Source organism: Mobula birostris, chromosome 15 (assembly GCF_030028105.1).
Source record: "Mobula birostris isolate sMobBir1 chromosome 15, sMobBir1.hap1, whole genome shotgun sequence".
Taxonomy (NCBI): domain Eukaryota; kingdom Metazoa; phylum Chordata; class Chondrichthyes; order Myliobatiformes; family Myliobatidae; genus Mobula; species Mobula birostris.
The window spans coordinates 6,482,503-6,499,565 of NC_092384.1; the positions used below are offsets into that span (position 1 = coordinate 6,482,503).

Here is a 17,063-nt window from a genome sequence, read left to right on the forward strand (position 1 = left end):
ATCTACAACTAAAGGGCAAGGGACACTCCTTTGATGACAATGTGCACATTTTGGACAGGGAGGACAGGTGGTCTGAAAGAAGGCATCTTTGTCAAACTGGAAAACCCATCCCTGGACAGAGGGGGTGGGGTAGAACACCACCTATCAGCTACTTACAATGCAGACCCAACATGTCTACACTGGCATCTCCACAACAGTTCACACCTCCATTCAGGAAAAGATAGGACTAATGACCCTCTCATTACCTCTATGACCCTCAAATGATTGCTGTTCCTTTCAACAACTCAGAGTTTATAAACTGGAAAACTGCTCAGCATGGATCAGAACTGAAGAAGCCTTTCAGATGAGTGGCGAAATGTCGTCTCGACAAAACAGCAAGTCCAGCTGCCTTGATTCACTACAGCTTGATATACAATGACTTCCTTAGACATAAATTCTATCTTTATAAAAAAAATGCATAAAGACTAACAAAAACAATGCGCAAACTAATCCAAACTGTGCAATAAGAAGTAATTCTGAGAATGTGTTCTAAAGAGTCTTTAGAGTGATTCTATAGGTGGTAAAATCAGTTCAGAGTAGTTGTGAATGAAATTAGCCGTGCTGGTTCAGGAGCCTGATGGGATTAATGCGAGAGGGGAAAGGGGGTCTGAGGTACGTGTTTCCCACAGAGTGGGGGTGTGGGAAATATGGGATGTGCTGCCAGAAGTGGGAGGTGGACTACTTAGAACTACAATGTTTTAAAAGTATTTAGACTAGTACTTTGATCGGAGAGGTTTCGAGGGAGGTGGGACAAGTACTGGCAAGTGGGACCCACTTAATTAGGTATCTGGGTGAGCTGGACCAAGGGGCTCATTTCTCTAATGTATAGCTCTGTGACTATTAATGTACAGTCTGCTGTTGTGTGCTGTACTTTCTGGGCTAGGTCTTAGAACTTAAACCCTGTGGTTCAGGAAAGAGTGCAGCCAGCCGCCAGTGGTCCCCTGGCCTTGTGTCAGTGTCTGCCTTCAGCACAGTGGGAAGACAATAAAATATTAGGCCATTCAGCCCATCAAGTCTGCTCTACCATTCCATCACGGCAGATTTATTATCCTTATCCCTATAAAACATCATCTTGGATTCCCCCACTCGCATATTAAGGGCAACCCACCCACTGCACCTGCACGTCTTTGGTTTTGTGGGAGGAAACCAGAACACGCAGGGAAACCCGCCCAGACACAGGAAGAATGTGCACTCTCTATGCAGTCAGCACCCTGGGTGAGGATCTCACCCAGGCCACTGCAGCTCTAAGGCAGTGGCTGTGTAGTTGGGCCTCTGTGCACATGCCAACTCCAGCCCCCAAAGCTTTTGCAGAAACTTTGGTGTAATGGGGTGGAAGTAGGTAACAGAGGTAACTGGTTTTCTGTTGCTACATAAAACCAGAAGGGCATAGGAGCAGAATTAGGCTGTTCAGCCCATTGAGTCTGCTCTGCTATTTGATCAAGGCTCATTTATTATCCCTCACAGTCCCATTCCCCTTGCCTTTTCCCAGTAACCTTTGACATCTTACTAATCAAGGACATCAATGCCTGCTTTAAATGTACCCAATGAATTGGCTTCCACAGGTTCACCACCTTCTAGCTAAAAAAAATTCCTCCTCATCTCTCCTTACAGTCTGAGGCTGTGTTCCCTGGTCTTAGATTCCTCCACTATAGGAAGCATCCTCTCCATGCCAACACACATCAAAGTTAAATTTCTCCACACCAGCACTATCCAGGCCTTTCAATATCCAACAGGTTTCAGTGAGTACAGGTCCAGGGCCATCAAAGAGCCTTCACACCTTAATGCTTTCATCCCAAGATCATTCTCATGAACTTCCACTGGACCTTTGTATGCACAGTACATTGAAAAGCTTTTATTTAATGGTCTGCCAGCCATAACTACATTAAGGAAGTACTAAAGGCAAAACAATACAGAATATGCGATGGCATTACAGGTACGGCAAAAGTGCGAGGGCATTATGAGGTAGAGTTCATTTTTGATTATTCTACCAGTGAAAATGGCATCACAGAACTGAAGTAAGTTGCAGAATTAGTCGGCTCCATCATGGGTACTAGTCTCCATCGTATCCAAGACACGTTAAAGGAGCGCTATTTCTGTTTCTGCAGTAATTTTAACTGAACTGTTTATTGCATATGTATGCATACAGTGGCATGCAAAAGTTTGGGCACCCTGGTCAAAATTTCTGTTACTGTGAATAGTTAAGTGAGTAGAAGATGAACTGATCTCCAAAAGTCATAAAGTTAAAGATGAAACATTCTTTTCAACATTTTAAGCAAGATTAGTGTATTATTTTTGTTTTGTACAATTTTAGAGTGAAAAAAAGGAAAGGAGCACCATGCAAAAGTTTGGGCGCCCCAAGAGATTTGAGCTCTCAGATAACTTTTACCAAGGTCTCAGACCTTAATTGGCTTGTTAGTGCTCTGGCTTGTTCACAGTCATCGTTAGGAAAGGCCAGGTGATGCAAATTTCAAAGCTTTATAAATACCCTTACTCCTCAAACCTTGTCCCAACAATCAGCAGTCATGGGCTCCTTTAAGCAGCTGCCTAGCACTCGGAAAGTTAAAATAAATGATGCCCACAAAGCAGGAGAAGGCTATAAGATGATAGCGAAGCATTTTCAGGTAGCCATTTCCTCAGTTTGTAATGTAATTAAGAAATGGCAGATAACAGGAACGGTGGAGGTCAAGTTGAGGTCTGGAAGACCAAGAAAACTTTCCATGAGAACTGCTCATAGGATTGCTAGAAAGGCAAATCAAAACCCCCGTTTGACTGCAAAAGACCTTCAGGAAGATTTAGCAGACTCTGGAGTGGTGGTGCACTGTTCTACTGTGCAGCGACACCTGCACAAATACAACCTTCATGGAAGAGTCATCAGAAGAAAACCTTTCCTGTGTCCTCACCACAAAATTCAGTGTCAGAAGTTTGCAAAGGAACATCTAAACAAGCCTGATGCATTTTGGACACAAGTCCTGTGTACTGATGAAGTTAAAATAGAACCTTTTGGCCACAATAAGCGAAGTATGTTTGGAGAAAAAAGGGTGCAGAATTTCATGAAAAGATCCCCTCTCCAACTGTTAAGCACGGGGGTGGATCGATCATGCTTTGGGCTTGTGTTGCAGCCATTGGCACAGGGAACATTTCACTGGTAGAGGGAAGAATAAATTCAATTAAATACCAGCAAATTCTTGAAGCAAACATCACACCATCTGTAAAAAAGCCGAAGATGAAAAGAGGATGGCTTCTACAACAGGATAATGATCCTAAACACACCTCAAAATCCACAATGGACTACCTCAAGAGGTGCAAGCTGAAGGTTTTGCCATGGGCCTCACAGACCCCCGACCTAAACATCATCAAGAATCTGTGGATAGACCTCAAAAGAGCAGTGCATGCAAGACGGCCCAGGAATCTCACAGAACTAGAAGCCTTTTGCAAGGAAGAATGGGCGAAAATCCCCCAAACAAGAATTGAAAGACTCTTAGCTGCTGCAGAAAGTGTTTACAAGCTGTGATACTTGCCAAAGGGGGTGTTACTAAGTACTGACCATACAGGGTGCCCAAACTTTTGCTTCGGGTCCTTTTCCTTTTTTGTTATTTTGAAACTGTAAAGGATGGAAATAAAAAAAATAATGTTGCTTAAAATATTAAAGAAATGTGTCATCTTTAACTTTATGCCTTTTGGAAATCAGGTCGTCTTTTATTCGCTTAGCTATTCACGGTAACAGAAATTTTGACGAGGGGTGCCCAAACTTTTGCATGCCACTGTACATACACTTTAATTCTTTTTTTTTCTGTTATTTATTGCATTGTACTGCTGCTACAAAGTTAACAAGTTTCATGACATTTGCTGGTGATATTAGACCTGATTCTAATTCCCAAACCAGTGGCAATCAGCCCTTTGATCTTTGAATGTTCTGTTATTTTTTTTCCTTAGTGTTTGCTGCTGTTTATAATTGCTGGGCTGGTGATTCTGGCCTACTGTTCACAAGTCAGTGGCAAAGCCACCTACCAGGAGGTGGTGCGGGCGGTGTGTGGACAGGTGGTGGGCATAATCTGTGATATCCTGATTGCTGTCTATACCTTCGGCACCTGCATTGCATTCCTCATCATCATCGGCGACCAGCTCGACAAGAGTAAGTCAGCGGGGGTGGGGTTGGGCGGTGATCCTTGTGTCCGCGGTCAGGGGTAGGAGAGGATGGCAGCATTTAGGGCAGGGGATGGTATGGTATGGGCAATGAGTGGGTTCACCTCTCCACCCCCACCCCCCTGCCATGCGTTTACTGGGCACTGGAGGTGAAGGACTCTGCAGGTGGTGAATTGGACACGGGCTAGTTTTTATAGGCCATCATTTGTATGATTGTTGTTGTAATGCGCATATTCTGTGTGGTTTAGAGACACTGGGCTTCACCTTGTCATACTGTACTGCTGGTGTGTACTGTAGGGGCCGGTGGGAAGTGTGTCATGGGAAGGGAAGAGTAGAGAGTGATCTTGGAATGCTGCCTAATTTCTGGTCTGGGGGTGGGGGGTGTGATTTTGCACTGTTATTGTTTTACTTGCTGTAGTAAGAGAGGGGTTCTGTAATCTCCAGAGGTTCTAATTCTTTTTCCCAATTTAGGTTGTATTTTGTTTGATGAGGGAATGTGGAAGCCCGTTTGCTCACAGGGGAAGAGAACGTCGACTCAGACCTTGAGAGGCCTGTGTCGGGCATTTTCATGCCTTACAAGGCACAGATTGGAAGTCTGTGTGGGGCGCCACTCCTCACACAGACACCAGAGCAATGTGTGGTTAAGTGCCTTGCTCAAGGACACAAATACATTGCCACAGCTGAGGCTCAAACTAGCGACCTTGAGGTAACTAGATGAATGCCTTAACCACTTGGCCACGTGCTCACAGACACCCCACAAATGAGAACTGTAGAAGATCAAACCCTACAGCAGAGAAAAAGCCCTACACCAAGATAATCTTACCCTTCCCTCCCACATAGCCCTCCATTTTCCTATCACCCATGTGCCTACCTCAGAGTTCCTTACATGGCCCGAATATATCTGCCTCTACCACCACCCCCGGCAGGGTGTTCCCCACACCCACCACTCTCTGTGCGAATAAATAAATAATAAACAGCCTGCCTCTGACATCCCTGCTATACTTTTCTCCAGTCATTTTAAAATTACCCCCACTTGTGTTAATCTTTTAGCCCTGGGAACCCCCTCTGGCTGTCCACTCTTGTCATCCTGTACACCTCTTATCAAGTCGCCTCTCTTCCTCCCTTGATCCAAAGAGAAAAGGCCAAGCTTGCTCAACCTGCCCTCATGAGAGATGCTCTCTAATCCAGACAGCATCCTGGTAAATCCCCTCTGCACCCTGTCTAAAACTTCACACCTTTCTCCAACGAGTGGACCAGAACTGAACACGATACTCCTAAAGATTTGAGCTAACCAGGGTTTTATAGAGCTGCAACATTACTTTGTTCCTCGATACTGCCAAGGATCCTTCCATTAACCCTGTATTCTACCTTTCGTTATGAACATGGTGATGAAATCTGGACTGATCAAGCTGGTACTTTAGTCCTCAAGATGTAATGCACTTCATGGTGTTTAACTGAAGTATTTAATCAAACGTGAGCATACTGCGATCAGTAGACCAGCCTAAAGAGATGTAATCATCTTTCTCTGGGAGTTGTTTGTCCCCCGGTCTCTAGCCCTGGGTAGATGAATGTAAACAAATGTTTTAAGGAAGGTAGTTTGTGGGGAGTGATTTGAGTGGTTGGTTTTGCTTTGCAGTCCTCGAGGCGCTGCTGCACACACATGAAGGGGAAGGTCACTGGTACAGTAACCGCAAATTCACCATCTCGGTCATCTCCATTCTCGTCATCCTACCTCTGTCCATTCCCAAAGAGATTGGGTTCCAGAAGTACGCCAGGTTAGTTTGTTAAACAGTCGGTCCTTGTGCTGCTGGCAAAGTTCCACAATTCCAGCCTCTGTTGTCTGTCAGAGGTGTGATGTCTCTGTGTGCAGCATTTGTTGTTCAACAGTCAGCTGGGACTTTTGCCTTGGGTATTCCAATATTATCAATCATATTAATCACTGTTGGAGAGAAGCATGCCCTTCGATTCTTATTGAAACCAAACTGGCAGGTGCCCCAAAGCACAGTGACTCCGAACCTCAGTGGGTCCCTTTCGCTTGCTTTGCCATGACCACCTCCCTCAACCTGTGAGATAAGTCAATGATCATCCCGTCCAACTTTAGCCTCATATTCCTCCTCAGTTTTCCTATCCGACCTTCCCTTCCTGCACCCTTGGCCTTTGACCATACTGTTTGCAGTGTTGAAATTGTGTTTCAAAGTACTTCCTCATCTCTTGTTCTACCTGCCTTGTAATCCCAGAGCCAATCACTCAAGCCTGTCTGAAAATCAAAAAATAAAACTACAGATGCTGGAAATCCAAAGTAAAAACAGAAAATTCCAGGCGGTCAGTCATCATCTTTGGGAAGAAGCAGTGTTTGGTATCTCTGGGTAAAACTGGGGTGACCCTGGCGATAATCTGTAAACAATGATTTCTGTCAGTGAGTGAATGGGAGTATTTGAGAGTGAGAGCAAGACAAAAGAATGTGAGAATTGTGAAATACAGACAGGAGGACATTCCTGGCAGGTCAGGCTGAACACATCCTCCACTCCCAGAGAGGAAAAGAAACAAAGTGAACTGATGTCTCCAGTGAATGACGGATATAGACAGAGCAACCAGTTGTAGAATTCAACATTGAGTCCATAAGCTGGTGTTTTTGTTGTCCCTCGGTGTACCATTGGATGAAGTGACAGGCTGATCGATGAGAGGGGCGGGGAGTTAATGGGAAACCTGGTCACCATCACAGACTGAACATGGGCGCTCGCTCAGGTGTTTACCAAGTCTTGGCAACCTCACCAGCTGTCTAACCTTTCACCTCCAAAATTCTGACTCTTCTCGTCCTTTCTCCCTGATGTTTGAGCTGTCCCTGGTTCCTCCATTGTACCATTCCCTGACGGTCTCCATCCCCACCCCCCTGCAGTTCCCAACTTGGGCTCTGTAATTCTAACACCTCTGACGTGCTGTCTGTAAATCCCCCTCTGCCCAGCTTGGGATTTTCCACACAGACCCATCAACTTGCCGGTCCTTTGTTCTCATTCAGATCTGCAGACCCGGCCACACATAGCTGAACCCCCTGAAAACTGCTGTCAGCCACACTCCCTTGACCACTGACTTCAGACCTTCCCCTCCTGTGCCCTCCCTGGGGACTCCTCTGTCAGAGCATTTGTGATTCCAGAGCATATGGCCACAATGTGGAAGTGAAGAGCAAATCCTTCAGACCAGATTGACCAGACTCACTTGCTATATTGAGTGGACCCTAGTGAATGGGAATTCAAGGCCCCAGACAGTCCTTCCAGGTGAGATGACACTTCACCTGTGAGTCGGCTGGGGTGATATACTGCGTCTGGTGCTCCCGACACAGACCGTTTCACTGAACACCTACGCTCTGTCCGCCAGAGAAAGCAGGATCTCCCAGTGCCCACACATTTTAATTCCACATCCCATTCCCATTCTGACATGTCTATCCACGGCCTCCTCTACTGTAAAGATGAAGCCACACTCAGGTTGGAGGAACAACACCTTATATTCCGTCTGGGTAGCCTCCAACCTGATGGCATGAACATTGACTTCTCTAACTTCTGCTAATGCCCCATCTCCCCCTCGTACCCCATCCGTTATTTATTATTATCATTAATGTATTTTTTCTCTCTCATTTTTCTCCTTCTGTCACTCTCACTATACCCCTTGCCCATCCTGTGGTCTCCCCTCCCCCTTTTCTTTCTCCCTAGGCCTCCTGTCCCATGATCCTCTGGTATCCCCTTTTGCCAATCACCTGTCCAGCTCTTGGCTCCATGCCTCCTCCTCCTGTCTTCTCCTATCATTTCAGATCTCCCCCTCCCCCTCCCACTTTCAAATCTCTTTCTAGCTCTTCCTTCAGTTAGTCCTGACGAAGGGTCTCGGCCCGAAACGTCGACTGTACCTCTTCCTAGAGATGCTGCCTGGCCTGCTGTGTTCACCAGCAACTTTTATGAGCATCTCAGTAAGTGAGGATGTCATTATAGAATCAATACAGCACTGAAGGAGGCCTTTCAGCCCATCTTGTCCTTTCTGACCAAGGAGCTGGTCCCATTATCCTCCATTTGGCCTGTCTCTCTCTCTCTACGTCTTTCCAAGTGTGCCTATTGCATTTTCATTATCTCGTTCTGTTAGCTCTCTATTCTAATCAAACTTTCAGTGGGATTTTGATAATTTGGTGCTTCTATTGCCTGCCCTGTACTGACCATGATGCCTTGCTCTCCAATGCCATCATCTAGTCCGTGCCCCCTACTCGCTACAACCATCAGGCAGGCAGTACAGGAGCATCAGGTCCCACACACCAGGTTCAGGAACAGTTACAAACACAACCATCAGACCCCTGAACCAGTGTGGATAACATCACTCATCTCAATGCTGAAATAATCTTCACAACTTGCAGACCTACTCACATTCAGTGTTATTTATTTACGTCCTTATTTGCTTGATTTGTCTATGTATCGTTTTACATAAATTCTATGTAATTTCTTTGTATCCTGCAGGAAAATGGATCTCAAGGTAGTCAATGGTGACTTTGTGCACTTTGGTAATAAATTTACTTTGAACTTTGAATATGGCCTCTCCTTGATCCAAATTCCTGCCAAACGTGGCTACGCACTCAGCTGGGAAGGCTTGGAGGCGAGGATGTCTGATCCCTCCGTCCATATATTGTTGTTGGTGAAGCATGCTCCGTTCCTCTCCCTGTCCACCATCAATTCCTGAACCCACGTCCAATCTGTGCTTCATGGACAGTTGAGAACATTGTTCATTAGCCTTAGGATGGGTCAGTTGTCTGTGCATGTTGTTGAGATTGGGGTTACCATGAGGGGATGGCTGGGGAAGGTGTTGCTTGGCAAGGGAACCTGGCTAGCTTTGACACTCTGACCTGATACAGGCTGTACCTGTATTCATGAGCTGATTCTGTCTGTAAGTCACGAACTGCACAAAAATCACCCAATATGCCAGCCATGCCATCACAATATTGTAAACCATAACGTCATAGCATATTCCACTAATAAGAAAGACAATTACTAAAAGTGGAAACATTCTGTTATTTGTGGGAATTTTTGGGAGCTCATTCATGTAGGGGTGTACATAACCAGGGAATGGTGGGGACAGTACAGTACGAGTGTCTTTTGCTTGGGACAAATCCGGACTAGGGCTTGTGGTGAGATTTGTGTTCCTGGTGAGCTGCTGCTCTGCAGTAGAAAGTAGATCCCAAAATCACCAGCTGGTATTTGTGATGAATAATATTAAACAGGCCTTGCAAAACGGTCCAAGTTTGGAACCGATTGAACCGTACTTTGCTTGCTTGGGGCGGTCGATACTGACGCTAATACCTGGAATTCACGTGTACCATTCACCAGAACTTCCACCCTGTTAAAGAGTGAGGCAATTGACCTGAGCCAGGACTTGACGTGGCAGTCAAGGAACTTTGAACTCAAACCTCTGAAATATTTGTCAGCCTTTTAACACATTTGCTGTAGATATTTATGGCCAGTGTTGATGCTTATTTCTTTTACTCTAGCACCCTAAGTGTGTTGGGGACTTGGTACGTGACTGTTATAGTCATCGTCAAGTACGTGTGGCCAGACCAAGGCATCAGTACTGGGCATATTCCCACCCGGTAAGTGCTGTCTCCTTGCTGCCTGGTTTGTTAGGCTTCAGCAAGCCGTTACTGAGCCGCTGTGACGAGATCTGGCGTGCGGGAGGGGAGTGGATGCGGGCTGGCATTGCTGCCTGGAGTAAAGAGCAAGTCTTGTGAGTGAGCCAGGGCTTTTCTTTCTGGAGCAAAGGAGGATGAGAGGTGAGTTGATAGAGATGGCCAGGCATAGATTGAGTGGACAGCCAATTTTTCCCAGGGTGGAAATGGCGAATGCAAGGAGGCATAATTTTAAGACGGTTAGAGGGATGTCAGAGGTAGGTTTTTTCCTTTTTCTTTTTAAAAGAGTGTTGGGTGCCTGCAACGACCCTGCTGGGATGCTGGATACATTCGGGTCTCTTAGAAACCCAGAGAGCTGGATGACAGAAAACGGAGGGCTATGTATGAGGGAAGGGTTGTAGAGTTGCTCTGGAGTTCATGTTGTAGGGTGGGCACAGGGTCAAATGGTCTCTTCCTGTGCCTGGAGGGATCTCTGCTTACTGCTAGAACAGAGCTAGACATCCGGCATAAAGCACTTATCTCTTTGGCTGAGGAGCGCAAAACAAACTCTGCACCTTCTGCTCTGGATGCCTGTGGTGGCAACTTTGGGCAAGAACAATCTGACAAAGTTGTCTAACCTTCGGGGCTGACGTACAGCAGAGAACACGGGCAGTAAGGGCAGCCTGGTGGCGTAGTGGTCAGTGCAACACTTTACAGCAGCCAGCTGTAAGATCAGGTTTTGATTCCTGCCAGTGAGCACTGGCTATAAGCAGTGTGCCAGTGACCGTGTGGTTTTCTCCTGAGTGCTCCTGCTTCCTTCCTCCCTCATTCCAAAGACTTGCTGCTCAGGGTTAGTGATTTGTGGGCAAGCTGGAAGCATGGCGACACTCGCAAGCAGCCCCAGCACAATCCTCACTGATTTCATTTGATGCATTTCACTGTTTCGGTGTACAGGTATGCGTCGCTTAGCGTCCATGATAGGTTCTGTGAAATTGGACGTTATGTGATTTGGACGTTGGGCGAGCACCATATTATGTACTTTACCTCTTGCTGCTGCTGTCACTAGCAGTGGGTTTGCTGTGTTTGGAAGCCATGATGCACTTTACGGTAATATTTTCAAAAGGAAATTAAACAGGGATAACGCTACTACACCCAAGAGGCATGCAATCATGAGATTGGTTACGTCTGCTACGTCATGTTCTCCGAACGGGACTACGGATGTACAGTGGCATGCAAAAATTTGGGCACCCCGGTCAAAATTTCTGTTATTGTGAATAGCTAAGTGAGTAAAAGATGACCTGATTTCCAAAAGGCATAAAAGTTAAAGATGACACCCTTCTTTAATATTTTAAGCAAGAAAACTTTTTTTATTTCCATCCTTTTCAGTTTCAAAGTAACAAAAAAGGAGTAGGGCCGGAAGCAAAAGTTTGGGCACCCTGCATGGTCAGTACTTAGTAACACCCCCTTTGGTAAGTATCACAGCTTGTAAACGCTTTCTGTAGCCAGTTTAAGAGTCTTTCAATTCTTGTTTAGGGGATTTTCGCCCATTCTTCCTTGCAAAAGGCTTCTAGTTCTGTGAGATTCTTGGGCCGTCTTGCATGCACTGCTCTTTTGAGGTCTATCCACAGATTTTCGATGATGTTTAGGTCGGGGGACTCTGAGGCCCATGGCAAAACCTTCAGCTTACGCCTCTTGAGGTAGTCCATTGTGGATTTTGAGGTGTGTTTAGGATCATTATCCTGTTGTAGAAGCCATCCTCTTTTCATCTTCAGCTTTTTTACAGATGGTGTGATGTTTGCTTCCAGAATTTGCTGGTGTTTAATTGAATTCATTCTTCCCTCTACCAGTGAAAAGTTCCCCGTGCCACTGGCTGCAACGCAAGACCAAAGCATGATCGATCCACCCCCGTGCTTAACAGTTGAAGAGGGGTTCTTTTCATGAAATTCTGCACTTTTTTTCTCCAAACATACCTTTGCTCATTGTGGCCAGAAAGTTCTATTTTGACATCATAAGTCCACAGGACTTGTTTCCAAAATGCATCAGGCTTGTTTAGATGTTCCTTTGAACCTTTTGAATAGAACTTTTTGGCTGAAATGAGCAAAGGTATGTTTGGAGAAAAAAGGGTGCAGAATTTCATGAAAAGAACCCCTCTCCAACTGTTAAGCACGGGGGTGGATCGATCACGCTTTGGGCTTGTGTTGCAGCCAGTGGCACAGGGAACATTTCACTGGTAGAGGGAAGAATAAATTCAATTAAATACCAGCAAATTCTTGAAGCAAACATCACACCATCTGTAAAAAAGCTGAAGATGAAAAGAGGATGGCTTCTACAGCAGGATAATGATCCTAAACACACCTCAAAATCCACAATGGACTACCTCAAGAGGCGCAAGCTGAAGGTTTTGCCATGGCCCTCACAGTCCCCTGACCTAAACATCATCAAGAATCTGTGGATAGACCTCAAAAGAGCAGTGCATGCAAGACGGCCCAAGAATCTCACAGAACTAGAAGCCTTTTGCAAAGAAGAATGGGCGAAAATCCCCCAAACAAGAATTGAAAGACCCTTAACTGGCTACAGAAAGCGTTTACAAGCTGTGATACTTGCCAATGGGGCTGTTACTAAGTACTGACCATGCAGGGTGCCCAAACTTTTGCTTCCGGCCCTTCTCCGTTTTTGATATTTTTTAACTGTAAAAGAGGGAAATAAAAAATTTTTCTTGCTTAAAATATTTTAAAAATGTGTCATCTTTAACTTTTATGCCTTCTGGAAATCAGGTCACCTTCTATTCTCTTAGCTTTTCACTAACAGAAATTTTGGCCAGGGGTACCCGAACTTTTGCATGCCACTGTATGTGCAATCAGATGTTGTCCGAATGGACGTTAAGCGGCGCATACCTGTACGTGTGACCAATAAAGCCAATTTTTTCTCAATCTTTTTACTGGGATAGGGTTTGGGTGTTGGGAGGGAGTTGAACCGACAGTAAAGTTAACCATATTTTCTCTGTCTGCAGTCCCTCCTCCTGGATGATGGTGTTCAATGCTGTTCCAACCATCTGCTTCGGCTTCCAGGTACAGTTCTTCGGTGCCCCGTTAGCTTTGCCGGCATCTGAAGGGAGCTCTCCTTTTCTCAGTCATGGTCAGGAGCTAAGTGAATGGAGCTTCAGAGAGCAGGAAAGGGGTACCCTGGAGTGGGTCGTATTGGCTCGGGAGCCATGGACAAGAGCGTGTGGGTGTAAGGGAGAGAGGAGTGTATTTTTACAGAGTGGTTGATGTCTTCAGCATGCTGACACAGGAAGTAAATTGGTTGATTACTGTCATGTGTAGATCCATACCCATCGTATCGTTACAACACATCGAGGCAGTACAACGGAAAGCAATAACAACGTTATATCACAGAGAAAGTGCAGTCAGTGCAGGTAAACGAGGTGCAAATCCATAATGAGCTGGGTTGTGTGGTGCTCGGGAGCAGCTCAAGTCTGCTAACAGCAGCATAGAGATTCCATGAGCCTGGTGGGATGGGTTTGCAGGCTTTCCTATCTCCGACCCGATGGGAAAGCAGGGAGGAGAGAATGGCCAGGGTTTTGATTATGCTGGCTGATTTACTGAGTCAGTGAGAGTCCATGGAGGGGAAGTTGGTTTCTTTGATGCGCTGAGCTGTGTCCACAACTCTGCGGCTTGTAGTGACTGTGGACACAGCAACACTCAGACAGGTGCTTCAGTGGTGATTCAATAAAAATGAGTCAAGGTCCAAGGGTTGAACCTTTGCACACAGACACTCTGTTTCAGACAGACAAGGATTCGGTCCTAATGCAGGCAAATGGGATTCGTGTAGATGGGCAAAGGGTTCAGCATGTACATTGTGGGCTGAAGGGCCTGTTTCTGTGCTGTGCAATCCTGACATTGACTAACGCCACGCCCAGTCCTGTGATCCTGACATTGACCATCACCACACCCAGTCCTCTGATCCTGACATTGACCATCACCACGCCCAGTCCTATGATCCTGACATTGACCATCACCACAACCAGTCCTGTGATCCTGACATTGACTATCACCACAACCAGTCCTGTGATCCTGACATTGACCATCAGCACGCCCATTCCTGATATCCTGACATTGACCAACGCCACGCCCAGTCCTGTGATCCTGACATTGACCAACACCACGCCCACTCCTGTGATCCTGACATTGACGAACACAACGCCCACTCCTGTGATCCTGACATTGACCATCGCCACGCCCAGTCCTGTGATCCTGACATTGACCATCGCCACGCCCAGTCCTGTGATCCTGACATTGACCATCACCACGCCCAGTCCTGTGATCCTGACATTGACGAACACAACGCCCACTCCTGTGATCCTGACATTGACCATCGCCACGCCCAGTCCTGTGATCCTGACATTGACCATCACCACGCCCAGTCCTGTGATCCTGACATTGACCATCACCACTCCCAGTCCTGTGATCCCGACATTGACCATCACCACGCCCAGTCCTGTGATCCCGACATTGACCATCACCACGCCCAGTCCTGTGATCCTGACATTGACCATCACCACGCTGATTCCTGTGATCCTGACATTGACCTTTACCACGCCCAGTCCTCGATGCCACGATTAGAATGAGGGTCCTCCCATTTCCTTGCCCTGTGGACGCTCTGTGATCACAAGCAATCAGTTCTCGCATTGACCTGCTGTATAGCTGCACTTTTGTAATCTTGTGCCCCTATTCTGTTACTGTAATGTCTTATGATAGGGTGTTGTTGCAGGTGGCCTCCTCTCTATGTCTTCGATCCATTCAGATGAGTGTAGTTTGGCCAGGCTGCGTGCTCAGTCAGCCCACAAGTGTCCCCCCTCTTTGTTTCCCCTCAACCCCTTGTGCACCCGAACAACTCATCGTTATTCATTCCCACGCTTTTGCCCACACCTTTGCAGCAAAAGTTTGTAGTGGGAAGGGTGTGTGGGAGGAGGGGTCAGTATGCCGCTGGGTGTGTGGGGAGAGGGGTCAGTATGCTGCTGGGTGTGTGGGGAGAGGGGTCGGTGTGCTACTGGGTGTGTGGGGAGAGGGGTTGGTGTGTTACTGGGTGAGCGGGGAAAGGGTTGGTGTGCTGCTGGGTGTGTGGGGAGAGGGGTTCGTGTGTTACTGGGTGAGCGGGGAGAGGGTCGGTGTGCTGCTGGGTGTGTGGGGAGAGGGTCGGTGTGCTGCTGGGTGTGTGGGGAGTGGGGTTGATCTGCTGGGTGGGCGGGGAGAGGGGTCGGTGTGCTACTGGGTGGGCGGGGAGAGGGGTTGGTGTGCTGCTGGGTGTGTGGGGAGAGGGGTTGGTGTGCTGCTGGGTGTGTGGGGAGAGGGGTTGGTGTGCTGCTGGGTGTGCGGGGAGAGGGGTCGGTGTGCTGCTGGGTGTGCGGGGAGAGGGGTTTGTGTGTTACTGGATGAGTGGGGAAAGGTTCGGTGTGCTGCTGGGTGTGTGGGGAGAGGGGTCGGTGTGCTGCTGGGTGTGTGGGGAGAGGGGTTCGTGTGTTACTGGGTGTGTGGGGAGAGGGGTCGGTGTGCTGCTGGGTGTGCGGGGAGAGGGGTTGGTGTGCTGCTGGGTGTGTGGGGAAAGGTTCGGTGTGCTGCTGGGTGTGTGGGGAGAGGGGTTGGTGTGCTGCTGGGTGTGTGGGGAGAGGGTCGGTGTGCTGCTGGGTGTGTGGGGAAAGGTTCGGTGTGCTGCTGGGTGTGTGGGGAGAGGGGTTGGTGTGCTGCTGGGTGTGTGGGGAGAGGGGTTGGTGTGCTGCTGGGTGTGTGGGGAGAGGGGTTCGTGTGTTACTGGGTGAGCGGGGAGAGGGTCGGTGTGCTGCTGGGTGTGTGGGGAGAGGGTCGGTGTGCTACTGGGTGTGTGGGGAGTGGGGTTGATCTGCTGGGTGTGTGGGGAGAGGGGTCGGTGTGCTACTGGGTGTGTGGGGAGAGGGGTTGGTGTGCTGCTGGGTGTGTGGGGAGAGGGGTCGGTGTGCTGCTGGGTGTGTGGGGAGAGGGGTCGGTGTGCTGCTGGGTGTGTGGGGAGAGGGGTCGGTGTGCTGCTGGGTGTGTGGGGAGAGAGTTGGTGTGCTGCTGGGTGTGTGGGGAGTGAGGTTGATCTGGGTGTGTGGGGAGAGGGGTTGGTGTGCTGCTGGGTGTGTGGGGAGAGGGTCGGTGTGCTGCTGGGTGTGTGGGGAGAGGGGTTGGTGTGCTGCTGGGTGTGTGGGGAGAGGGGTTCGTGTGTTACTTGGTGAGCGGGGAAAGGGTTGGTGTGCTGCTGGGTGTGTGGGGAGAGGGGTTCGTGTGTTACTGGATGAGTGGGGAGAGGTTCGGTGTGCTGCTGGGTGTGCGGGGAGAGGGGTTGGTGTGTTACTGGATGAGTGGGGAAAGGTTCGGTGTGCTGCTGGGTGTGCGGGGAGAGGGGTTGGTGTGCTGCTGGGTGTGCGGGGAGAGGGGTTGGTGTGCTGCTGGGTGTGCGGGGAGAGGGTTGGTGTGCTGCTGGGTGTGCGGGGAGAGGGTCGGTGTGCTGCTGGGTGTGTGGGGAGAGGGGTCGGTGTGCTGCTGGGTGTGCGGGGAGAGGGGTTGGTGTGCTGCTGGGTGTGTGGGGAGAGGGGTCGGTGTGCTGCTGGGTGTGTGGGGAGAGGGGTCGGTGTGCTGCTGAGTGTGTGGGGAGAGGGGTTGGTGTGCTGCTGGGTGTGTGGGGAGAGGGGTTGGTGTGCTGCTGGGTGTGCGGGGAGAGGGTCGGTGTGCTGCTGGGTGTGTGGGGAGAGGGGTCGGTGTGCTACTGGGTGTGTGGGGAGAGGGGTTGGTGTGTTACTGGGTGAGCGGGGAAAGGTTCGGTGTGCTGCTGGGTGTGTGGGGAGAGGGGTTGGTGTGCTGCTGGGTGTGTGGGGAGAGGGGTTCGTGTGTTACTGGGTGTGTGGGGAGAGGGGTTGGTGTGCTGCTGGGTGTGTGGGGAGAGGGGTTCGTGTGTTACTGGGTGAGCGGGGAGAGGGTCGGTGTGCTGCTGGGTGAGCGGGGAGAGGTTCGGTGTGCTGCTGGGTGTGTGGGGAGAGGGGTTGGTGTGCTGCTGGGTGTGTGGGGAGAGGGGTTCGTGTGTTACTGGGTGAGCGGGGAGAGGGTCGGTGTGCTGCTGGGTGTGTGGGGAGAGGGGTTCGTGTGTTACTGGGTGTGTGGGGAGAGGGTCGGTGTGCTGCTGGGTGTGCGGGGAGAGGGTTGGTGTGCTGCTGGGTGAGCGGGGAAAGGTTCGGTGTGCT

General features: G+C 48.8%; 1 protein-coding gene across 1 annotated transcript in view; it reads left to right on the forward strand.

Moving 5' to 3' along the window:
• The window catches only part of slc38a7 (solute carrier family 38 member 7), a 58,047-nt gene that overhangs the window by 17,434 nt on the left and 23,550 nt on the right, over positions 1-17,063 (forward strand). Inside the window, exons 3-6 of the mRNA XM_072279264.1 lie at positions 3,973-4,171; positions 5,819-5,957; positions 9,698-9,796; positions 12,822-12,879. Coding sequence (XP_072135365.1) covers positions 3,973-4,171; positions 5,819-5,957; positions 9,698-9,796; positions 12,822-12,879 — 495 coding nt within the window. The remainder of the gene's footprint in view (positions 1-3,972; positions 4,172-5,818; positions 5,958-9,697; positions 9,797-12,821; positions 12,880-17,063) is intronic.